General features: G+C 37.4%; 1 protein-coding gene across 9 annotated transcripts in view; it reads right to left on the bottom strand.

The window, feature by feature from the left end:
• LOC123645194 (deubiquitinase OTUD6B) overlaps positions 1 to 26494 on the bottom strand; it is a 119902-nt gene that overhangs the window by 70618 nt on the left and 22790 nt on the right. For 7 of the 9 annotated variants that reach the window (XM_045561816.1, XM_045561817.1, XM_045561819.1 and 4 more), the window contains 2 exons: positions 19589 to 19774; positions 1556 to 1682 (listed from right to left, as the gene is read on the bottom strand). In XM_045561816.1, the coding sequence (XP_045417772.1) occupies positions 1556 to 1682; positions 19589 to 19774 (313 nt within the window). Of the gene's footprint in view, positions 1 to 1555; positions 1683 to 19588; positions 19775 to 22460; positions 22514 to 26494 lie in introns of those variants that run through there. The other 2 variants (XM_045561824.1, XM_045561825.1) reach the window with 2 other exon arrangements.

A 26494-nucleotide genomic window follows, 5' to 3' on the forward strand; every position in this document is an offset into this window, starting at 1 on the left:
ATTTGGTCCCCCCAGTATAGGCCATGAAATATCTTTATCTATTTGTTTACATGGCTTTAATTTTTTATGTGTAAACTGTTTTCTTCCTAAGTAAATTATAACTGAACTCCAAACCTATGGCTTTGTATTAATATATATAATGTGAATAAGTATCAATAATTGTTTCTTATAGTTATTATTTTGAGAAAGAATATTTTTCCAAGATACATGATCTAAGATTTTAAAGTACCTTTAAAGAGATGGTACTAGAGTCTGTTTACACTATTTGCCAACTATAACCCCTAATTTAATTTAATATAATGTATATAATAATACCCTTATTAAATTATACTTCAAGATGACAATGATTATATATAGCACTCATGCCTCAAAAGCCCACAGAAATTTATAAATTTTAAAATATATCTCTAGTTGTACCATTGGGGACCAACACATGAAGTGGTAAAGTGCCTTACTTGAGCTAATAAAGCTATAAAAATCATCTGGATATCTTTATCTTGCATTTGTTCTTAAACCCACTCTACCTGGATTGAACAAGAAAAGTGTCATGTTGAATGAAGAAATTCTTAGTTTACAGAAACACAAAGAAAAGAATGCTACTTATTGGATCTCGTATCTTCTCTTTAAAATTCTCCCCAAATTTATTTAAATTTCACATCTTGATCAAAGATTGTGACAGTATCTGAGACAGAATAAAAAGTGAAAAGAACAAGGAGAGCTATGGAGAGCTTTCCTTGATTTGGTTTTCAAAAGCAATTCTCTCTGGCTCAAAAAAGGGGCCACAGATTCAAGAGTCTGATTGTACACTGATTCTGCAAAGGGGAAAATAATTAATACTAATGCTTACTTATTTTTTTAGGTCTACATATAAATAAATATATGATACAACAATTGAAAAAAAGGATTGCCTTCAAAATTCTTTAATTTCAAAAGTAGTACGTAAATATCTCCAACAAAAAAAAAAGATTAAAACATGTAAAATTGTTTTTCATTTCAGTCTCTTTTTTTTTTTTTGAGGCAGGGTCCTGTTTTGCTGCCCTGGCTAGAGTGCAGTGGTGTCATCAATCATAGCTCACTGCAACCTCAAACTCCTAGGCTTAAGTGATCCCCCTGCCTCAGGCTCCCTAGAGGTGGCCTACACGTGTGTGCCACCACACTGGGCTAATTTATTATTTTTACTTATTTATTTATTTATTTTAATAGACACAGGGTCTCACTATGTTGCCCAGGCTGACCTTGAACTCCTGGCCTCAAGCCATCCTCCTGTGTTGGCCTCCAAAAGTGCTGGGATTATAGGTGTGAGCCACCAAGCCTGGCCAAGAAATATAGCAGATTAATATGTATCTTTTTTTTAGAGATGGGATCTCCCTTTGTCACCCAGGTTGGAGAGCAGTAGTGCAATCATAGCTCACAGCAGCCTCGAGCTCCTGGGCTCAAGCGATCCTCCCACCTCAGCTTCCCACCTACACTCATACACCACCATGTCAGTCCCATATTATTAAATGCGAGGAATTAAATTTGACACTATAATGTTGCTCTTCTTTGACTAACTTACCACATGCTCCAGGTGCAAATCTACAGATCCTGTTTCCAAATAAATGGAGCTTCGTCAGGGATGTAAGATATTTCATCTCTTCCGGAACTTCTTCTAAAAGGTTGTTTCCCAGATTTAGTGCTGTCAACTGGAAACACATAGAGATTTAATGCATTCATACACTATCCACCTTTAAATAAGAAAAAGAAATAATTTAAGCTCCTTTGCTCAGATCTATGTAACCTAAGAAAACTTCAAGATAATCTTAAACAATTATTGCACTTATTTCACTTACACCTAAAATTATCTTTATAAATAAAGTTTGTTTGAGCTTCATGCTTACTTTATGTTAATTCAAGCACAATTTAATTTTTAATTAGAGCACTTAACTTCATTAAAATTGTATTACAAACTATTCCAAAGGTATTTAAAAACACAACTGATGATCCATTTGTAATTCACCTGAGCAACACAAGAGTATCCTAACATTGTGACCCATAGAATCAAACCACTAAAAATTCAGCAAGGGGACTAATTTCCTGAAATCAAAAATAGAGCCAAAGGTCTGAGGTCCTCCTGGCATACTATTCCCAAAGGAGCTATCTCATTTAGGACAATAAGACTGCTCTATAATGTGGATGGGGGGGGCGGTTAACTTGGATGTCACTCTGTGTGGTCACAGAGTTTACAAAGGCAACTATGGAAATGGTATAAGTAGGAAAGAAAAGAGCTGCCCTATACATACCTGTCCTACAAATGACAGATTGGTCAGATATAGGAAGAACTGTACAGCATAAGGAGTTAGAAAGTTCATCTTTGCTGTTGAAATCTGATAAATCAGTGATACTGGATTGTTCTCTAAAACATGGTAATTTTCTTTGATGTGAAATCTAATTGTAATTTCCAGGATACAAAAAGTCTTTTCTTTCACCCTCAAACATATTTTGTCATTCAAATTTAATAACCAACTGGATACTTCAGAATTTTAACAGTAAGTGTAAAATGAAATCATGGGAGGAAAAGGAATCATGGGAGTTTTAAACAAACTAAGGAATTTATATAAGAGAAAAATAATTAAGGAGAAAATTTAGGCAATTTACAATTTCTATTTAAATGTCGCCTACTGCTTTTTATAGATGTATGACAATGATTTAAATTAATATAAAGAAGTAGACATAGATATATTTATAATAAAATTTCTTATCCTATGAATTCATGGTAGAGGTTTTATTTCCACATATGCTTTTGTCTGATAATTACCATTATCCTATTTTTAAAAAGTACAATACATCTACCATCTTGGAGGCCTTATTCTATTGTAAAGATGAAGTTAAAATACATTCATGTAGCTATTTGAATGAAAAGACTTAATCCAGAGGCTGTGACTGTATTAGTGTCCTATCACTGCTGTAACAAATTACCACAAACTTTATGGCTTAGAACAGCACAAACTTATCTTATAGTTCTGGAGATCAGAAATCAGAAATGGGTCTCACTGACCTAACCTAAAAATCAAGGTGTTGGTAGCGCTGTGCTCCTTTCTGGAAACTCCAGGGGATGATCTGCTTTCTCGCCTTTTCCAGCTTTCAGAGCCTGCCTGCATTCCTTGGCTTGTAGTACCACCTTCATCTTTAAAGCCAGCAATGGCCGGTTGAGCCTTTCTCAAATCACATCACACTGATGCTGACTCTAAACATTTAAAGACCCTCATAGTTACCCACCTGGATATTCTAGGGTCATCTACCCATTTCCAGGTCAGCTGACTATCAACCTCAATTCCCCTTTGCCACATAACATAACATATTCACAGGATGCAGGAATCTTTGGGAGTCCATCCATTATTTGCCTACCACAGTGACTATTTGAAGTCTCATTTCACAAAACGTGGTAGATTTCAGTTTTTGGTCTAGATTTAGTGAACAGTACATAGCAGTCAACCACGGCTGAGAGCCCAGAACAATCTCTGTGAGAACCGGTGAGACATGCAAGAGTGTCAGGCATTGTGAAATGTCCCGGATTTTACCCAACTTGCAAGCTGACAAGTGAGCATGCCACAGTTTCATGAATACCTGCAGAAAATATGAGATCCATGGGAAAGAAACAAAAGACAGTTTATTAATTAGAGTAATAGCAGTGTCCAGAATATCACTATTTTTTCACAGGCTTACAAAGAAAGCAAAGAGATACTGAGATGTGAAGTGGATTTTGTTACAGAAGAGGAATTGTGAGCTTGGGGACCCTGAATCTTTTATAATGGGCAGTAACCACGCCTGCCCTTTGCTCCACAGGGAGACACTGTCTCTAACTTCCAAGGCTGTCTGCTCTATAAACAGCCTTGGAAAGTTAGTCCAGAACAAAGGTGGCCGGTGCCTCTGCTTACGAGATGTGCAGAAGTGCGAGAGACTCACGGTGAATTATCTCCCAAAAAAGAGATGGCAACATGTAGTTTTAAAAAATAGGTAAAATTAAACAAGAAACAGCTTGTGATTCCCATATCATCAATGCTTTTCCATGTATTTCTGAGGGCACAGAATGTATAGTGTTCGTTTTGCATATTACTGTAAGTTCTCTTCTATGAGTTAGGTATATTTTTGTCATTGTGCTTTATAGAATCTAAGGATATGGCCCACATACATGAAGATAACACAGTAACTTAATTTCACAGTATATCAAAGGGAAATCACAAGATATAATCAAGTCTGACTATAAAGTGGGGTGGGTTTTTGTTTTCATTTAGTTTAGGGCTTTTGTGGGGTTTTTGATGCTTAGAAATACACCCATAAACAAATAATGAAAAAAATCCAGTCTAATCTGCCCATACTCTAAGTGAGCATATATCCATCTTTAAGGAAGCAGGTGGGTCACCATTCACTCATTAAAAGACATTCATTGTATGGGTAAGACGTGTAACATCTTTGCCTTCAAGGCACTTATATGGTAACAGTAAGGAATGAATGACTAAGCAAATTAATAATAAAAATAACAGACAGTAATTAGGGCTCTACAGATAATTGAAAGAGTAAGGAGTGTAGTAACTGGTTGATCAGGGGAGCCTGTCTTAGAAGCTGATATTTAAGCCGAGATCCAAGTGACAACAAGGAAGAAGAAACAGCCAAAATAAAGAGCCCAGAGTAAGAACATTCTTGGTGTGTCTTGAGAGATGACTGACGTGGCTAAGCTAGTGGGTAGAGGGACACCCAGCAAAAGTGAGCTTGGATATGTATACTTGGGCCAGATTACGCATAGCTTTGCAAACCAAGGTAGGGGTTGGGGTTTTACTTTAAGTGCAATGAGAAATGACTGCAGGGTTTTAGGCAGAAGTGTGACATTATTTGACCTGAGTTTTAGCAGGATCACCCTGGCAGCTGTATAAATTAGTCTGCAGGGCGAGCAAGAAGTGCAGCACGGAGAGCACAGAGGCATCACTGCCGTGGTCCAGGTGAGTGGCTACGGCGTGGGCTAGGAAGGTGGTCGTGGAGGTGGACAGAGAGGTGGATGGGTTGGGGATATGCTTTGCATAAAGACCCAGAAGGTTGTGAGATGTAAGAGAAATAGAAGAATCATGGATGACACTTAGCTTTGGAACTTGAGTACCTGAGGTGGGAAAAACTGAAACAAGGGCAGATTTGGAGGAGGGATAAGGAATCATGAGTTTTGTTTTATTCATGTTAAAATCAAGATGCCTTTTAGATCTTTAAATGGAAATGCCAATGCAGTTGTAAATGCAATTCTAGGGTTCTCTCAAGTAGTCGAGACCACACGATAAATTCATGAGCCTTCAATAAGTAAAAGGCATCACGTGGGATTGTAAGAGACTGCCGAGGATGAGAGTGTGGGGAGAGGACTGAGCCTAAAAGAGGTAGAGACTGAGAAGGAGTGGCCAGGAAAGCAGAAGGGAAGGACAGAACATCTAAAGCCTCTGGCAAACCTATGCCTTTTATTGAACCACTGCTCAATCGTCAACTACTGTAAATTTTTCTTGTGGAGGACTTTTTCCTGCATCCTTCTCAGAATTTCCCTTGACTGCAAAGAGGAGTTTACGTGGACGTGCACGGGAGGTTATTATGCCTCTACTTCATCCTCCCATACAGTCTCTAGCCCAGGACAGATGCAGGGATATACCAGCCCAGTCCCCCCCCCTGTGGTGCAAGGCAGACTCCAGAGCTCTGATGGCATATGGCCGAGGCTCAATTTCTCCTGAAACCAAGTCTTTGCCTTGGATCTTTCCCTCCCCGGTCCAAGATTCCCTTACTCCCTTACAGATTTCTCCTGAGAGCACCGAGAGCACAAAAATCTGTTTCAGGATTTCCAAGAAATACAGTGTAACAGAATCCAAGGGGAAAGAAAAGGAAAAGTATTTTAAGAAGGAAAATGTGGGTCAAATCCCAGGGGAAGGTTAAGTAAAATTAAAGCATAGAAATAACCACTGGATTTAGCAACAGGAAAGTCATTAGTGACCTTGAAAATAGGGGTGAAGTGTTGGGGAGGAAAGTCTGATTGAAGTGGGCTGTGGAGAAAATGTGAGAAAGCAAAGACAATGACTGATAGACGATTCTTGTAAGAGCTTTTGCTATGAAGAGAAACTAGAAAATGAGGAAGAAGCTGGAGTTTTTTTTTTCCCCTAAGATAAAAGATAGTACAGTTTATTTATATGCTGATGAAAATCATCCCACAGAGAATCAGAAACTAATGGTATAAATACAGGGATACTTGCAGAATCAAAATCCTTTAGGTGAGAGGAGAGAGGATCCAAAGTGCAAGTGAGGACTGGCCTTAGCTAAGAGCAGGAGCTTCATCAAGGGTAGTGGGAAGGAAGGTAGAGAAGGTGAGTGGAGGTCAGGTTGGTGGATTGATTTGGTGATGGAAGGGTGAGAGAGGTCCTGATAGCGTCTGTTTTCTTAGTGAAATATGAAACAGTCCTCTGCTGGGTGGAGGAGATTAAGAGGTGTGAGGACAGAGAAAAAGGTCACTTTCAAAAGCAATCTAGGGGAATGCAGTAGAGTGGCTGACAGCCACATTTGGTCATCTGATCCAACTTAGCTCCCAAGAAGATGTCGTAAAATGAATAGATGACCCAGGAAAAGACACTTTATCTGGATGATGCAGTAACCACATGGTCCTTTGGCTAGAAAAGGATACCATGTGAAATTCTGAGCTCCACCCCCAAGAATGTGGCCTGTGGAAGATTAAGAGGGTTCACCTAAATACTTCAAATTGTAAAGCATTTCAAAGCCAAAACTAAAATGAAGTGAAAGGAGCTAAAATTATTCTTCATAGAATAGAATAACTAAAGGAAGATTCCCTGCTAGCCTTTAAATGCAAAAAGGTCTCTTAAAGACCAGGTAGTAGCAGTTATACACTGTTGCCATGGCAAATATGTCAGAGCTTCCGCATAGGTTATTTAAATTATACAGAAAGGTCCAGAGACATTGTAGCAAGGACTGAGATACCTTTGAGGAGTACCTCAAGACCCAACCTAGATGTTTCATTAATTCAATTATTTTTATATGTCAGTTATATTTTTTGTATATCGTATTATATTTATATGTCTATATTTTTATTTGCATGCCTGGTACTATTCTCAATACCATAGAAATGACAGTGAACAAAACACACAAGATCCTTCTCTATAATGCTTACCTGTTGGGAAGTGAGACAGACAATAAATAAGTAAATAAGTAATTTGTTAGTGGTTAGTGCTAAATATGAAAGAAAGAAAACAGGATAATGGGATGAAAAGTTATATTGGGTCATTAGAGAAGCTCTTTCTGAGGAGAGGGCACTTGATGTAAAGTATTTGGGAGACCTTGTTGTTGCAAATGGTGTTTTCCTAACAAAGAGTTGCAGAAATGGCAGACGTCCAGAAAGGCATATGCAGTGTTTCATTAGCAACAGTCTCTACGGTTGCAGGTACTTCCTGAAGGAGGGCTTTAGTCATATAACAAATAACTACATGGTAAGTTTTAAAACTTGCATCTTTTCAATAATTATCTGTAGAATGAAGTTCTACTGGTATTTTCAGAGAGTAACTCTCTGTCCCTTGGCAATTGGCATGTTGCCATAGATTGAAAGACACCATTCCCACTAACAGATTTCTTAGGGACCTGTGACCCAGGGAATTACAGCATCCTACAATTAGAAGGAAATTTTATAAGTCACCTATAGTCTAACATACAGAATGCAGGTGAGCGATTATAGACCTTCCTCACAATCACACCCAGTAATGCGGTAGCACTTTTATCTTGGTAGAAGGTCTATCTATTTTATTTTTATGTTTCATCCTCTGAAACTTCTACACAATTCTTCTAACAGCAATCATAAAAAATAGTTGTATTCCCTGTCTTCTCTCCCACATAACAATCTTTCAAATTTTTGGAGATTGCTATCATTTTTCCTCTGAATTTGCTCCATTTTCCCCTTAACCATTTCCCTCAGGACATAATTTCCAGACCCCTGACCATCCTGGCCACTCTCTAATTTTTGTGAGTACTCCACTCTGCACACATGGAGCCTGGGGTGAGACAGGAAATGAGATCTCATAGCACAGATGCTTGTGGGACCACTGGGTCTCCCTCAAGCAGATGACTACACTCCTATTAAGCCAGCCTAACACGGCATGCACTCTTTCGGCAACAGGGCACATTATTGATGCATAATTAATTTTGTCTGTGGCCAACAAAAACCCTTAAGTTCACTGTCAAGCAGATATCCCACATCCTGGACTTGTGCAATTGAATTCTTTTCTTAACCTAAATGTAGGAATTTACATTTATCCCTGTAAAAAAAATTGTATCCTGTTGGTTTTGGCTTCTAAGATATCTCCAGTGGATCACTCTAAATTCAAAGTCTAAAACTGGACAATGCCCATGGACACACTAGATCTGTTTTTCCCATCCTCATTTCGGTTAAAAAACCTGCCATTCTCATAATCCTATGGTGACCAAACATTGGAGCTAACTAGAATTTCTTTCTCTCTCTCCATTCTTTTTAGATACACCTTTTTCAGCTCTACTCCATTGCAATCACCCTAGCACTAGTACTCATCACTGCCTGCCTATAGTATTACATAGCTAAATGCAAAGAATGGGATGTATTATCACTTAAATTATCTTAATCCAATCCTACTAGATTATATCTAAATAGCTGCACAAATGATCAGTCCATAAGGAATTTCCCTACCCAAAACATCCTAAATGTTTCCAACCCCTATGTAGCCTTTTCTGTATCTCTGTAAACTTGCCCCAAATAGTGTCTGTCTATCCTAACTCTTTGTAAATTTGATTTGATTTCTTTGATTGTATCAACCCATTCATACCTCAAAGTTATAACCTCTCTGTGGCCTGCCTTAAAATAGATGTGTGTTTCCTCTTTCATCTTGGATATGAGATAAGCATCTCAATGTCCATTGATGCCTTTGGATAATCTAGAATGTAGGTTCAATGTATAGGAATCATTTTCTAAGTAGGAGAAAGGAAGATAAGAAATTTAAGAAGAAAAAGTACCGAATAATTTATTAATGATAATACTCATGGCTAACATTTAAAAAGAATTTAATATGTTCCAAACACTATGCTAAGCAATCTTGAACATTGCCTAATGTGGACCTCACAATAACCCTGATTTTACAGAAAAGAGATTTTAGGTGCAGGCTATATTTATGGTGAAATGACATAGCTTTACTCTATGGCTCATACTCCTAACTTCTACCCTACACTGTCTTCAGTGATATGCTCCCTATTTTTAAAAAGAATTTACTATTGCTCAGAATGATCATACATATGCATATGATAGAATTATATGTATGCATATACACATACATGTCCACACACAACAGAATTATATACAACACATGGAATTCTCATTTTAAATATTCTTGTCCTGTTGATGGGCACACTTTTTGGTCACTTTTGTGCAGCAGACAAAGCACAGGCTTTGTAGACCATCTGCTATACAATATACTAGATATGTGATCTCAGGCAAGTCACTCAAATTCCTAAGCCTCCCTTTCTTTTTTACAATGGGGATACTAGCGTTTACTGCTTAGGGCTGCCTTAAGGATTAGAGACATTTTAATAAAGTGTCTGGCAAATAGCAGATATTAAAACCTTAAATGCTAACTATAATCTTTTAGGCCCAGAAGACTGTGGAGCAAAATATTAGACATATATGACACTAGAAACACAGTAGGTACGTAATATATATGTTAACACTTCTATCAGTTTTCAAATTTTAAGCCTGCTTGTTTTCTTAATGATTTCTAACTCATTTTTTAAAAAGATTACTAAATTCTCAAACACATTTTTTATGAGGTATGGGACATTAAATTTGATAGGTTACAAACCATGATTAAATTACAAACATATATTCATTACCCAGTTCATGGTGAAGAACCACACATGTCAGCTTTAGCTGCAGGAGCAATACCCGTAAACATGCAATGGGATCAGAAGACTGTCCATGTTCAGGGTCAACCATGGGCACAGGAACCTGGAGCAGCCTTGCTGGCAGTGCCAAGGCACTACTCCACGGTCAGCTTTGGTTCACCCTTGGAACTCTCTACCCATAGCTGTGGGGCACAGCTACTAACAGCAATCCTATTTTCCCCTCCTATAATATTTGACTGCATTTAGAAAATCACTTTGTTTTATAAATTCCAAAAGGGGAACATCTGATGGAAACTAAGAGACTGATATATCTTCCCAGATGTTTGGGCAAAAATTTAAGAAACAATTTTTAGACTGAAATAGTTTAAAGAACCATTCCTGCACACATCAGAACTTATAGAGCAATGAATTCCATTTGCTGAATTAAGCCTAAACTCATAGCTTGAAATCTGGATATGACTAAACAATACAGTTTAAAAAAATAATATTGATTTCAACAGAACTTTTAAATACACAATCCTGATGTGACAATGATCCACTAGAGACGGCTACTGGCTGGACCACCATTATTGGCTCTACATGAGGCACCAGTTCACCACAGTTTCTTCCTGGTCCCCTTTTCTCATATATGTTACCTGCGGGTGGCATGTGAGTTTTCAACCTCTCAGTGAAATACATAGCCCACAAAAGAAAATTCTATCCTATTATTTAATAACTTTCACCACCCATTATTTCAGACTACTTCTTGTAACTTCTGTATCTGTGTGCATGTATTTGGTGAGAACACTTAGCAAATTTCAAGTATACAATATTAACCATAGTCACATTAATGCACATTAGATCTCCCAAATTTATCTGTCTTCCATAACTAAAACTTTGTACCCTTTGACCACATCTCCCCTTATCTCTCTCCCTTCAGACCCTTGTAACTACCACTCTACTCTCTGCTTCTATGAGTTTGACATTTTTAGATTACACATAGAAGTGCTACATCTGGCTTATTTCACTTAGCATGTGTTCCAGGTTCATCTGTGTTGTTGCAAATGACAGAATTTTCTTCTTTTCTAAGGCTGAATGATATTCCATTGTATATACAGACAAGCATTGCTTAATGATGGGGATTCTGAAAAATGAATTGATAGGCAATTTTGTCATTGTGCGTACATCCTAGAGTGCCCTTACACAAACATAATGGCATAGCCTACCACGCGCCTGGCTATATGGTATGGCCTATTGGTCCTAGGCTACAAACCTACACAGCACATTACTGTACTGAATACTGTAAGCAGCTATAACACAATGGCAAATATTTGTGTATTTAAACATCTAAATATAGAAAAGGTACAGTAAAAACAGAGTTATAGCCTTTTAGGACCACCATCTAATATGTGGTTCATTGTTGACTGAAACAGTTATACATCACATAATTATATATACATATGGTATATGTCTATAAATGCACACATTTTATTAGTACATTCAACCATTGATGAACATTTTGGTTGTTTCTGTATCTTAGCTATTGTGAATAATGCTGCAATGAACATGGGAGTGAACATAGGAGTAATTCTTTGACATACTAATTTTGTTTCCTTTGGATTTACTAGGAACTGGGATTGCTGGATCATATTATTTTTAATTTTTTGAGGAACCTCCATACTGTTTCTCATAATGACTATGCCAATTTACATTCCCACCAAAAACATACAGGTTTCCTTTTTCTCCACATTCTTGCCAACACTTGGTTTTTGTTTTTTGTTTTGTTTTGTTTTGTTTTTCTTCTGTAAAAATGGGGTCTGGCTTTGCTTCCTAGGCTGGTCTCAAACTCCTGGCCTCAAGTCATCCTCCTGCCTCAGCCTCCCAAACAAAGTGCTGCAATTATAGGTGCAAACCGCTATGTTGAGCCTCAGATTGTTTTTTTTTTTTTTTTCTTCTTTTTTTTTTTGTGTGTGGAGACAGGGTCTTGCTCTGTCACCCAAGCTGGAGTGCAGTGGCATGACCACAGCTCATTGCAGCCTCCAATTTCTGGGCTCAAGCAATCCTCCCATCTCAGTCTCCTGAGTAGCTGGGACTGTGGGAGCGTGCCACCATGCCCAGCTAATTTTTCTTACTTTTTCTGGAGAGATAGGGTCTTAACCATGCTGCCCAGGCTGGCCTTGAACCCCTGGTCCCAAATGATCCTCTTGCCTCATCCTCCCAAAGTGCTGGGATTACAGGCATAAACCACCATGCCTAGCCCTGCACTTGTTACTTTTTGTCTTTCTGATAACAGCCATTCTAACAATTGTAAAGTAATACCTCATTTTGGTTTAGATTTTCATTTCCCTGATGATTAGTGAAGTTGAGTGCCTTTTCATATACCTGTTGGCCATTTGCTTGTCTTCTTTTTAATAAAGAAGGTTCTTTACTCATTTTTCATCAGGTTATTTGGGTTTTTGCTATTGAGTTATATGAGTTCCTTATATATTTGGATATTTACCACTTATCATATATTAATATATGGTTTCCAAATATTTTCTCCCATTCTATATATAGTATGCCTTTTTACTCTGTTGATTGTTTCCTTTTCTGTGCAGAAGTTTTTAGTTTGATGTAATCCTATTTGTCCATTTTTACTTTTGTTCCCTTGGGTTTTGGTGTCATGTCCAAAAAATCATTTCCCAAACCAATGTCAAGAAGATTTTTCCCTATAGTTCCTCCTAGCAGTTTTACAGTTCCAGGTCTTACATTTAAATCTTCAAACCATTTTGATTTGACTTTTGCATACTACGTGAGATAAGGGGGTCCAATTTAATTTGTTACCCTGAGGATATCCAGTTTTCCCAACAACACCTATTGAAGATATTATTCTTTCCCCATTATGTGTTCTTGGCCCCTTTGTCAAAGATCAGTTGACCATAGATGTGTAGATTTATTTCTGTGCTTTCTATTCTGTCCCATTGGTCAATATGTCTGTTTTTATGCTGAAATCATGCTGTTTTGATTACTGTGGATTTGTAATATATTTTGAAATCAGGAAGTATCATGCCTCTAACTTTGAGTTTTGCTCAATATTGCTTAGGGTATTCAGGGTCTTTAGTGGTTTTACATGTATTTTAGAATTTTTCTTCTATTTCTGTGAAGAATGCCATTGGGATTTTGGTAGGGATTGCCCTGAATCTGTAGATCACTTCCAGTAATATGTACATTTTTAACAATATTAATTCTTCTAATCCATGAACACAGGATGTCTGTCCATTTACATGTGTCTTTTAAAATTTCCTTCATTAATGTTTTATAATTTGCAGTGCACAAGTCTTTCACATCTTTGGTTAAGTTTATTCCTAAGCATTTTATTCTTTTTGTTGCTATTGTAAGTGGGATTGTACTCTTAATTTCCTTTTCAGGTAGTTTATGGTTTACGTGTAGAATCATGATTGATTTTTGTATGTTGATTTTGTAGCCTGCAACTTTACTGAGTTCATTCATTAGTTCCAACAGGTTTTTTGTTGAGTCTTTAGTATTTTCTATGTATATGATTATGTCATCTGCAAATAGAGATAACATTACTTCTTTTCCAATTTGCTTGTCTTTTTCTTGTTTAATTGTTCTAACTAGGACTGAGTACTGGAAAAGAAGTGACGAGAGTAGGTATCTTTGCCGTATACTGGATCTTAGAGGAAAAGCTTCCAGTTTTTCCCCACTGATTATGATGTTAGCTATGGGAGTTTCATGCATGGCCTTTATTGTGTTAAGTTCCTTCTATATTTTATTGAAAGTTTTAATCATGAGTAAATGTTGAACTTTGTTAAATGCTTTTTCTCCATCTACTGAGATGATGGTGTGATTTTTTCTTTCATTTTGTTAATGAATTAGATCACATTGACTGATGTGTACATGTTGGGGTCCTCAGTGGTAAAGGCTACTGAGGCCACCTGATCTCTTTTTGCCTTTGTATATTAGTGATTCAGGTATTTTATCTCTACTAATAAGTTGGAAATTTTGTAATGACAGAGTCTCTATTTGTTTCATCTAGCATTCAAAGAATAGTGTCAAGAATGTAATAGCTGCTCAATAAAAGTTGAATGTTGCCTGCTTAGATCATTTCTGTAAGCTAATTTTCTAGTTTTCAAACTAGGAAACTTATTATGACTCCACATAATTTTTTTTTCAAAATCAAATCTTTTGAGCTCAGTCCGCTCCAGTCTGCCCAGCTTGATTCATTTCCTTCTAATGGGATCTGTGCTTTCTTTATTCTAGTCATCTTCTCATTATCACTAACCTCTGTATTCAATTCAATGTAGTGCCTATCATACGTGGGCCTAGTACTGGGACTAGGCAACCTCTCTTACATTTAATTATTATATGCTTGTAGCTATTAATTACCACTAGAAACCCTATGCTATTTATGTCTTTCAATTACTTGTTTTTTAATGATATTCATGACTAACTTGAATAAAAACTTTTTAAAAACATGTATATATAAAAGCTCAAATGTCCATCTTTATCTGGAAGTCTGACTTCCTAAAGTACATCATGGCTTGGTGATACCATTTTGGAACAAACTATTAGATCTCTTGCCTATAACATAATATTTCACACAGTAGCTATTAGGAAGCTTCTGAAGGGATGCTAGACACTACGTGAAATATTAATCTTTAAATTCCTTAAGGAGAGTGAATACTCCCATTCACTATAACCAAGTAGTAGATAATAAAGTGTCAGGCTCTGTAAACTATTTTGTAAAAATAACTGAATCAAATTAATGAGAGAATAATAACATGGATTTTACATTTTTGAATTACCATGTGTATGGCCAAGGTACGTGAGAGTGGGGAGCATTGTGGTTCACTCTGCTAACTTTTACAAATGCCTCTTTTTAGAAATCTGTGGCATCTTTGAAACCACTGTTCAATACATCTGCCAAAATGCTGCTTCTTAAATCAGCAGTTGCTGAAGGAATTTGTTTATATGAATAACTGCCAATTTCAAAACTATTATTTAATTTTGCAGTAACTTCGTAACACATAAAGTCAGATTTCTCAAAACAATTATAATTTCATTACAAACTGAGGGAAGTTTACAAGGGCCAGCATGGTATCTAATCTCTAGATATTTCATGGAGACCCCTACTACCTCTTAGTTCTGGCCCCTTAAAGACCAAAGTTAAGCCCAGTGTCATGGAATCGGCACATCTCACTCGCTAAATATAGGAAGGGATTTCTAGTGGCATTCATAGTAAAGTATTAACAAGGCATTACCTTTTAACATCCTGTCAGAAGTTTCATAAGGAAAGGATAAATAAGGAAGGACAAGAGTTCCAAATTATCAGAAAATGGAATTACAACACAAAACTGACCTTCAATTAAAATGTAGAATCCTAAGTGTTTGGAAGAACTAAGCATTTGGAAATCTGAATGAGAGTAGGGGTAAAATTTCCCAAGTAACCAGTATGGATAAGGCATTCTGCATGAGGTAGATAATGTTGACCACAACTTCAGGAACAAAGAATGATGAGGCTCATTTTACAGATGGCTCCAGTGAGCCATGGAGGAATTTTATGAGTCGTTCTATATCACCCAGCTGGAAAATCAGGAGAGGGTCAATTGAGTCTCTTCTAGGTGGCTGCCTGCCAGCTAAATGGAGAAGCTGGAGTTCCACTGGAGTCCAGGAGACTTAATGCGGGCCTGGGCTTGGAAGCAGAGGCACAGGAGGAATGAAAGGAGCTTGGGGAGGATGAATTCACTAGGGGCCCCTATACCAGGACTAGATACAATGGATACAATAAACCAGGATAATGCATCCCTGTTTTGATAGCCAGGCTTAGAAAATAGGAGGCATTACCTATTTGGTGGAGGAAGAAGAGATTTCTACTGGATGAGATGGGAGAAAGGAAAGGCCTGATACTGACCAATAGTACAAATTATATCAGATCCTTTCTGTTCTGCTAGGGCTAGAGAGTGAAACCAGAATACCCAAGGAGGAAGAGATAGGGGAAATCTTTGCATGTGGTCATCTCTCTCCTGTTCCTCTACGTAATTCTTACCTTTCAGATGTTAGCTCACTCATTCTTCCTCAGGATCACCATCGCCAGCTCCTAAGCAGAGACTCTCATAGCACAATACAATTCTCCTTCACAGCCCTTTTCACAATTGTAATTTTGTATTTATTTGTATGTTTGATTGCCTTTCCCCACTAAACCTGAGAATAGGGACATAGGAATGATTTTGTTCCTTTTTATATTGCTACCATCTAGCAGAATACATGGTCTACTACAGGCACACATAACTAGCTATTAAATATATGAATGAATGACTGAAGTTGATTGGGTTAGGGGTGATTAAGGACAATAAACATATAAAAAGCAGAGATTAGGGACACAACAACAAATTTGCAAACTACCCAATTCTGCTTAGAGTTGGCCTTATTTACTGTCAGTTGTTTATGGTCAAATAAAAAGCTTTGGCAGACCATATCTTTGTCCTGGGCAGCTGCACATGTGAGCAGCAGAAGGGGAACATTGCCACACTGCCATTAGACTTTACGATGCATGGCAACAAAGCTGCACACAATTAGAGATGATGGCTGTTTGTTTCTTTGGGGATTTTAAAATTATAGATTATTTACCTATGAGGGACCTTTATTCCTACGTGATTCTGTAATCATGATGGTACTGTGTTTGGTTAAGCTGGACTTGGAAAATTGTTTTCATTCTATTCCACTCAAGTTGACATTATATGACTTACTAGGGGCCAAGTAATGAGGACAACACAAGGTCTTTGCCCTCAAAACTCGTAAAGTCTCCTTTGAAATCACTGACATCCCAGCACTTCAACAGTCACAGGCCAAATGCATTCACTATAAATTATAGGACATTAACCCACTTTTTTCTTATTATTAGAAGTGATTAGAATTTTTCAAAGCTTCACTAATCAAATTAGCAAAGTAAAAAGAAGAGGAAGGATCTGTACTCTCTAAAGAACTCCCTCCCTCCCATTTAATCATTATTGCTACTTATACCGTAATGTTAATGCTAATCATAATAGCAACTACAATTTATTGAAAAGTTCTATGTGCCAGCCAGGGAATTTCATATACGTTAACATTTAATTCCATCTCCAAACATGAAGTCAGGGACCATATTTTGTGCACACCAGTATCCTCAGGAAATGAATGGTAAATATTTGTTAACAGAATAATGTGCAAAAGTGGGAGGTGGGGGCAATCCATGTAGTGTTCAGATCCATACAGGCAACTCAGTTTTTGTTTTTGGGAGTTATAAATTGAACATTACTCCCTGGTAAATTTCACACTAAACAAACAGAACAATAAAACAACAGAGCTGAAAGCAACCCCCAAAGAGACCTCATTTTATAGATGTATATACTGGTTGGGTGATGTATGACAAGTAACTTAACCTCTTCCCAAACCATAAATTTTATTAAACATATGAGGGTAATAACTTCCTTCCAAGATTACAGAAAATGAATAATGCACTCTTAGCATTGTGCCTGGCTCCCAAGAAATGGCTGAAGTTATTCTAGTTGATTACATTTTGTGAGTGCAGAAATTTTGAAGTATTTTTAAGAACTTAGACAAAATCAAGTCTTTTTTAATACTTTTCATTCTGTGGAAAATATGATCCAAAAATCAGTATATTGGGGCAAACTGGACTTCTTATGATGACAAAAGAAAGGCTAGTCCAAAAGACAAGCACAGCATAGGCAAAACAAAGTGAAGCAAAAGTAGCTGGTGGATAGATAGTTTTAATCATTATGTAAAGAGTATGACCTATAGCAACACAAGAAAGAGTTCAAATTAACTTTTGAAAAGTACATTTGGGAATTTTATAGAACACTGACAGAGAATAATTATGATCATTGAACTCTCAGATACATGTTGTCAAGTTATAAAGCCCAGGAGGACACTTTGGGGACATGTAGCCTCTGACATGTCAGCTGACAGCCACAACATGCCCCCTTCTACCCACCTTATTTTTCTCCTTAGTGCTAGTCACTACCTCACGTCCTATTTTGCTTATTTGTTTCTTACATCTCTTCTGACTAGAACGTAAACTCTGTGAGGGCAGGGATTTCCATCTGTTTCACCCATTATTGAATCACTAGTTCCCAGTGCCTGAGACACGGATGGTACTGAACACTTATTTGTAGATTGAATAAATGAAGGCAGAAATTGGGGCCCAGAGAAATTAAGTGCCTTATATTTAGCTGGGAAGTAGCTGAATCAGTTATAGATTTAATCATGGTTATAATTGATAGGATATAAATTCTATAAATCCTTAGGTAAGAAATTTAGAGGGAGAAGACGGAAGGAGAGCTGAAGGCAGATTACAGAGGCTGATACTGTCCTCGTACAAAGTGGGGAGTAAAAACAGACTGTAGTCAATGAAAGAAGAAATAAAAGTGTAATAATATTAAAAGATAACCATGGAGAAACTAAACATATTAATATAACTTTCTTTGGGTGATGAAGAAGAATGATGTCTAAAATAGACAATTCAAAAAAAGATGAGTTAAAAGTGGTCACATACGGAGGTCAGGGTTGAGGGTGAGGGAAAGTGGACAGAAGTTGCTTCCTATTATCATACACTTTTTGTAGTATTCAATTTTCTTAAAACAATGTGCAGTAATGAAAATAAAATTCAAGCAGAGGGAGAGAATGGGTTTGTGGCTCAGTTAAGTCCTACATTTCGTTGGCACAGAAACTCCTCTGTCCCATTAGAAAAGTCCAAGTTCTTGTACTATAAGTGCACTCTTTGAAGTTACTGCTGAAGGGGAAATTTGTGAATATTACCTCATTTCTTATAAAGACACAACCACTGATTACAAATTCAAATCATTTTTTAAACCTAAAAGTAAATGATGAAAGGTGAAGGCAAGAAAATAGAGATTTATTTTTTTGGAACTCTGATCTCAAAATTAGTGCCCTACAATCCCTTAGCTGTGTATAGGTTCTTTCAGTGTTGATGACAGTTCAGAAGTGAACGGAAAGAAAATTACGAAGGTAAGATCCCTTGCCTTCTCTCAACCTCAAGATTTTAGAATCTTGAGTTTCACACTGTTAGACAGAAATGTTTAACACAAGCATCTGGGATTCATTCATGTCAACTGTTGCTCTTTAAGAAGGGCATTCTTTATTTAAAATATTAACCTTCTTTTAAGGACTATTTCAGAAGAAATGAACTTCTTTTCTATTCCTTGCCAACACTCCATTTCAGTTTCAGTCTGCTCTAGGAGACTGAAAAGGACCCCCCTTTTCCTACATCCTAAATGTCTCTTCCCTCCATATGCAGAAGCTTCAGGATGGTCCCTAGGGTGAACAGCATCTCAGGATCCTCAAACCTACTTGCAGATGTGAGCCCCCAAGGGAGAGGAGCAGATCCAGGGTTCCAACCCCTTTCCAGATGACAGCCTCCAGAAAGACAAGTGCTGCAGAGCCTAATCCTCTGATTCCAGATGTGGGCCAAAGAGCACATGAATAAATTGCAACATCTTCTCTCCCTAGCACATGTAACTCCCTAAGCCAGAAAGCCTTCTGATGTCTCTCCAGCAACACACTGCATTGTCTCCAGAGAGCTAAGTCTCCTCACACCAAAGTCTTATTATTCTTTCACCTCTTTTCTCTCTTCCTGTTTTCCATCCTCAATCCAAAAAGATATGCTGTTCCTCACCTGGGTCAAGCTGCTTATCTCTGGGCACACTTTGGGAATTAGGTTATTTCGAAGGTCTAGAGTCTTCAGGCCGGGCAGTCTTTCTAATGCTGAAGGCATCTTTTTCATCTTCTTCCCATTCAGAGTAATAATCTTAGTGTTTTTACCACCATACGATGCTTTTATTAACAATCTCTCAGCCATGATCTTGGAAGAGAAGTAGAAAATGAAGAAGGTAACCATTAGGGATTAGAGTTCTTTATTATGCAGCTTTAGAACCTCTAACTGCAGAATTGGCGTGTCATAGAAACAAAAACATTCTGAGATCACCATATTGAAGGTGGGAGGCACTAAATGGTTTTCTATGTAAAAGGTAGGGAGAGGAAACAGCTGGTCCACGTTTCGGACAGGAAATGTACAAGATAAGCCTAGGATATCTTATACCAGAGATATAGAATTTATCCAAGACTAATGAAATCACATCAAAAGGGCACAGAAGCCAACTTCTAGGAGCCCCCAACAGTCTAAGATGGAAAATATTGAGGATCAGAAAAAATAACCTAGAGTGGACTGAAACAGAAAACATATTAAAATCTAAGAGTTCATAATGGCATTTTTTTTTAAAAAAAGGAACTTATTAATCACACTGGGAGTTGCTAGGGCAACTTCAATCTCAAAATTGATATAGGAAAAAAAATCAAGCATTTATTTTGCTCTTCCAACACAAACTGCATGTCAGTATAACCTAATAGTTAATGAAGTTCTTACTCACAGAAGAATTGAAGTTAATAAATGAGGGAGGAAAACAGCTTTGGAAAAATTACTATTTTTGCAAATTCCAATAAAATAATGAATCTATGCAAAAATCACAATTGGATGCTAAAAGTATTAGATGAAAGGTTGATGAGAAATTTTATAAGTAAGTGATTGGGCTAATAACTTAATCCACTAATCAATTTTAGCATCATTAAAATTGAGACAATCACGTATTATAAGCCTTATGAAGTGATGCAATAAAAAGTACATAGCACCACCTATGAAATGTTCTTGCCCTCAAATTAAACCTGAATCTAATCATGGCTTCAAGATTTAACTACCATTTACGAAAAATAGGAGGACTAGAGAAGAAGTTAAATTTGTCTCAGGGAAGCACTCAGCCAAATCTATAACATGGAAAATTCTACAAGGCAAATGACACAAGGTTTTACCAACAAATCAATGCCATTAATAAAAAGGAGAGGAAACTGTTATGGAGTAAATTTAAGACAAATAACCACCAAATGCAATGTCTGGAGTGTATTTGAATCCTTATTTAAATAAAAATATCTTGGAGTCAATCAGGGAAACTTGTTCATGGGCTAGGTATTGAGTGATAGGAAATATTCTGTTACATGTGAAAATGGTGTGATGGTAGTTGTTATTTTTAAATGAGCTTAACATTTAGAAATGCATACTGAAATTTTCAGGTGAAATATAATGATGTCATCAGGTTTCTTTAAAATAATCCAGAGGGTGGGGGAAAGTGGGTGGAAGAAAACAGATCAAACAAGATTGAAAAAATGTTGATAATTATTAATGCTCAGTAATAGGTACACAAGGGTTCATTATACTAGTCTTATTATTTTTGTGTACATTTAAGAAGTTCCAAACAAAAGCTTAAAACAAAGACAAAAAGGAGAAGAAGGAAGGGGAGCTGTAGCCAAAGATATTTGATTATTATCACAACCCTATTTACACCCAGATATGATGAGGCCTGGAGGCATTTGGGTTACATATCTATGTGTCACATTTAGATTGCTGAACTTGAACATTATAACTTGAACTTCATAAAATACATTCCATACTAAAAGCACTCTGGACACAAATCAATCCTTCCTTTGGAATTCAGACTTCATTTGTTTATTCAACTAATATTTATTGAGCACTTACTACATGCCCAACACTGTTGCAGGCACTGGAAATAAAGGAATGAATGAAAAAGAAAAAAAAAAAAACCTGCTCTCAGGGAAATTACATTCTATTATAGTAGGATAAGAAAGACCATAAAGATGAATAAGCAAAATCTAGTATGTTAGATGATGATCAGTACCAAGGAAAAATAATAAAGCAGGAAAGGGAAATAGGGAGTGTAGGAAGTGAGAAGTTTACAAGTTTAAACAGGATGACCAGGGAAGTCTACAGAGAGAATGCTGTTAGAGACAAGACCTTTTCCAGTAAGACGGTAAAGCAGGTGCCAAAGTTATAAAAAAAAAAAAAAAAATCATTAAATTTATAAAGGTATTATAATGAACATCTCTATCATCACAACTGTAAAACAAGAAGTGCTGATTAACAGTGACATTCAGTTGCTAAAATGATAAAATAATTTTTTAGCTTCTTAATCACTGCTCTTTGACTTATCTTTTCCAAACCTATCTTTCACCTGCTTTACTCTGATATTATTTTATTTTCCTAAGAATAATAAAGCTATTAATATCTAAACAAACTGATGATAAGGCTTTTTTTAAATCTCATAATTATAATCTCTAAAGTAATTATTGTGTGGCTAGCACACAGCTGACACTGTCCAAACACTGGCAATTTATTAACAGGCCACTACAATCTAACACTGCTTTCTGTTAATTTGCTGAACTTAGACAACATTCTAGGTTCAAACAAAAATGGTAAACATTCTTGATTCCTTCTTCTCCCTTCCTTCCAATATGCAATCAATCCTGCTAATACCACCTGTTCCAATTAGCTATCACTGGGAAACAAATCACCATACAACTTAATTGCTTAAAACAAGATTTATTTACAAATCTTGATTTGGGCAGAGCTTGCCTATGCTTCTCTTGGTGACAGCTGTGGCAGGTCAAGCGCTAGAGCATAATTCATCTAAAGGCTCATTTACCCACATCTGGTGGTAGATGCTGGTTGTTGGCTAGGATCTCAGGGTGGTCAGCCATTACATGTAGCCTCTTCAGTGTGGCTTGGTTCTAAGGGTGAGCAACCCAAGAGAAAGTAGAATGGAAGCTGTATCACTTTCATGACCTTGCTTTAGAAGTCATGCAGCATCACTTCTGCCACATTCCTTTCATTAGAAGCAAGTCACTGAGGCCAGCCCATATTCAAAAGATGACAAATTAGACTCTGCCTCCTGATGGCACGTGACCAAAAATTTGTGGACATGTTCTAAAATCTATCACAGCCCACCCCGTGGTCATGAGCTATTTACACTACTGTCATACGCAAAATAGAGACACTCTTTCCCAAGAACCCTCTTCCCCCAAAGTTTCATCCATTTAAGCATCAGGTACGAAGATCTTGTCATCTAAATTAGGTCCAAAGGTGGGTATTGGGTATGGCTCCTCAAGGACAGTTCCTTCAGTTCAGTTTGAGTACAGTTCATTGACTTCACGACCTATGAACTAAAGACACAAGTTATCTGTCCCCATATACTTAGAATACAATAATGGGTGAAACACAGGGCAGGCAATAGATAGTCCCATTCAAAAAAAAAGAGGAAAAATCAGAGAGACAAAGCAGCCACTGGTTCACAGCAATTCTGAAATCTAACTAGGCACATGTGTCAGTTCCTTGATTAGGGGTCAATCCTACTGCCTGGGGTTAGCTCTTGGTTCCCTTCTTTGGGCTCTTGATTTCACTCTCTGAATTTCTTTCCTTTTCCAGAGAAGGTAACCTATGTTTGCAAAGTAGTTTTCTCAAACTGCTTTCTGTCCATAGAAGTTCAAGGTTCCAAAGACCTCTCTTCATTTTTTTTTCTTCCTTTTTTTTTGGCTACAGCTTCATTAAACTATAATTCACATACCATGCAATGCACTGTTATACGATTTGGTTGGGCACAGTGACTCACACCTGTTATCTCAGCACTTTAGGAGGTCAAGGCAGGAGGATCATTTGAGGCCAGGAGTTCAAAACCATCCTGGGCAATACAGCGAAACCTTGTCTCTACAAAAAAATTAGCTGGGTGTGGTAGTGTATACGTGTAGTCCCAGCTACTTAGGAGGCTGAGGTAGGAGGATCACTTGAGCCCAGGAGTTCGAGGCTACAGGGAGCTATGATCATGCCACTGCACTCCAGTCTGGGCAACAAAGCAAGGCCCTGTCTCTTAAAAAAAGTATATAATTCAATGGTTTTTAGAATATTCACCAAGTTGTGTATGATCACCACAATCAATTTTAGAACACTTTCATCATCCCAGAAGAAAGCCTGTAGTCTTGAATAATCACTCTCCATTCCTCCCCTTGACTCCAACACAAGTGCCCATCAATTCTTGAGTGGATTAATAAAATGGTATATGTATACAATGAAGTACTACTCAGCCATAAAAAATGAATTAATACCTTTTGCAACAATCTGGATGGACCTGGAGAACATTCTTCCAAGTGAAGTACTGCAGGAATGGAAAAACAAATACCACATGTACTCACTATTAAATTGGAACTAACCGATCAGCACTCGTGTGCACAGATGGAAGTAAAACACAGCAGAAATCAAGCAGGTTGGAGGGGATGAGGGGATGGGTGAAATCATACCTAATGAGTACAATGCACACTATCTAGGTGATGGGCACACTTACAACTTTGACTCAAGCAGTACAAAAGCAATCCACGTAACCAAGACAGTTGTACCCCATTAATATTCTGAAATTTAAAAAATATATATATCACCAACAGCCTCCTGGAGTGACATTAGGCCCTTGCTAACAGTCACTTAAAAGCTCTTCTTAACAAACACTCAAGGCCCAGTCCCAAAACTCCTACTATATGACTTAGGTATTTTGTTGTAGTAGCAAATTCTGTGTCAAGATTCTATTAAAGATATATATATAACAAAAACAATTAGGAATTATACAGAATATGGTATTTATTATAGGAATTTGACCTTACGTAATTGTGAAAGCTGGATAAGCCATCTATGTTCAGCTTTTGCTTTTTTTTTTTTTTTTTCCTTCTCAGTCTTCTGGGAATTGACAGCTGTTGCTTTTGTGCCAGGAGCTGCACCTGCCCAAGATCCAGAGAAGCTGAGGAGATCTGGCAGGAATGGGAGAAAGTGCAGGCTCAGCTGTGAATTCATCCCATGAGCCAGCAAATCAGCAAGTGTGCATGATATTAATAACTGATGCTCCTTCATGGATTGCATTGATTTTCCAAGCTACCTTTTCACTTGCAACTTCCAAATTTTGTGCATAATGTCTCTTCTAGCCAGGACTGACCTGAAACTACACAGAGAAGGGGATCCTGAGATAGAGGCTGAGCTTAGCTAAGTTGATTCAATATAAATGTACCACATCGGCACCGTTCACATCTATCTGCTTCTCTTTCCACTGCTAATGTCATAGGCCAAAGTCTCATCACTTCTTACCTAGACTATTTTCTGCTCTCGTTATACACTCTGCATTACACTGTCACCAGCCATCTTTCTACAGTAAATCTATTCCTGCAACATAAAATCTTGTCATGGCCCCTCATTGCTTAGAAGTTAAAATCCTAATTATTAAGACTCAAAATTCATCACAGTCTAGCTTCAACTATTTCACATGCCATTTCCTTTAACAAACCCTGTACTCTACCCTTAGGAGACCACTTGCTATTCCAACAGCATGGAGTACATTTACCCCTTTGCTCAAGCTGTTCATTTTGCCTATTTACCTTTTTTACCTCTCTACCTCCCTGTTTCTAATCCTTTGAGGAACCTGAAAAAATATCTCTACTGTTGTTTTTCTTGAATCATGACCTGTCCAGGCAGAACTGCCTCAACAACTATGTTTAAAGAGGACTTTATACAAACTCCTGTTTTGCATTTTATACTTTGTAGTTTTGTTCTTTTCATATTTCTTCCTTGCTATATTAAGCCACATTTGAATAGCATTCTCTAACATCATGCTTGGTCTAGGGAAGGCATGTAATAAATGTTAATTAAATTAAATTGACAATTTTAGCTGAGATGTTGTCTAAAAGAGTACCTTATTTAAAGTCTATCAGTGGCATAAAGTTCATAACAAATATAGGAAAAAAGAAAACTCAGGGTCATAGAAGTTAACAACATCAAGTGACTGCTATTTGCCAGGCATTGTCCAAGATGTATAGTATACAAGTAAGACATAGTCATTGCTCTCAAGGAGCTTAGAGTCTAGAAGGAAGTTAGAAATGAAATGAGGTAATTCATTTATCAAATATTTACTAAGTGCCCATTACAAGCCAGGCACCATTACAGCACTGAGGCACTGGGAACACTGGAGTGAACAAGATAGATTATTGGCTCAGATTAGAGCGTTGGCTTCTCCCATGAAACCAACAGTGCAATACAATAAGGTAAATGCTACTTTAAATAAGTACAGAAAGTGGCAAAGAGCCTGATCTGTTGGTTCAAGGAAGATTTCCTGCTGTCGAGTCCAGTCATAATGGAGTAAAAAGAATTAACCAGTTGATGAAATAAATGTGAAGGGGGAAAAGCATTTAAATAAAAGAATCATGAAGAAAAGGTTCAGAGGCAGGAAAAACACAGAGCCATGGGGAATATAAACAATTCTAGTGCATAAATCTAAAGGAAGGAGTGATAGGAGGTGACACCAGAGGGGTACATAGGACCAGTCTTTCATCAAAGCCCTCCCTTAAATACCACAATAAGGAGAGGGGGAGCCACTGGAGAGTTTAGGTGAGACCCAGAATTTGTTTTAATCAGGTCTGGTAAGACACACTTACGTGGAAATGATTGTCATGAAGGAAGAAGTTCATACTCAGATCCCTAGAAACAAGAGGCTCAGCATGCCACGCAGGGCCACGTGGGAAAGAACCAGGGTCAGTCAGGAGGTAGAAGAGGACAGTGAGGGTAAAGTCTAGGCCAGAGCCCTTACTGGGATTTCCACGGGAAAGACAAAGCAGGGAAGGGCAAACAGTTAAGGACTGGCTCGTTTGAATAATT

The sequence above is a fragment of the Lemur catta genome, chromosome 9, assembly GCF_020740605.2.
Source record: "Lemur catta isolate mLemCat1 chromosome 9, mLemCat1.pri, whole genome shotgun sequence".
In the NCBI taxonomy this organism is placed as follows: Eukaryota; Metazoa; Chordata; class Mammalia; order Primates; family Lemuridae; genus Lemur; species Lemur catta.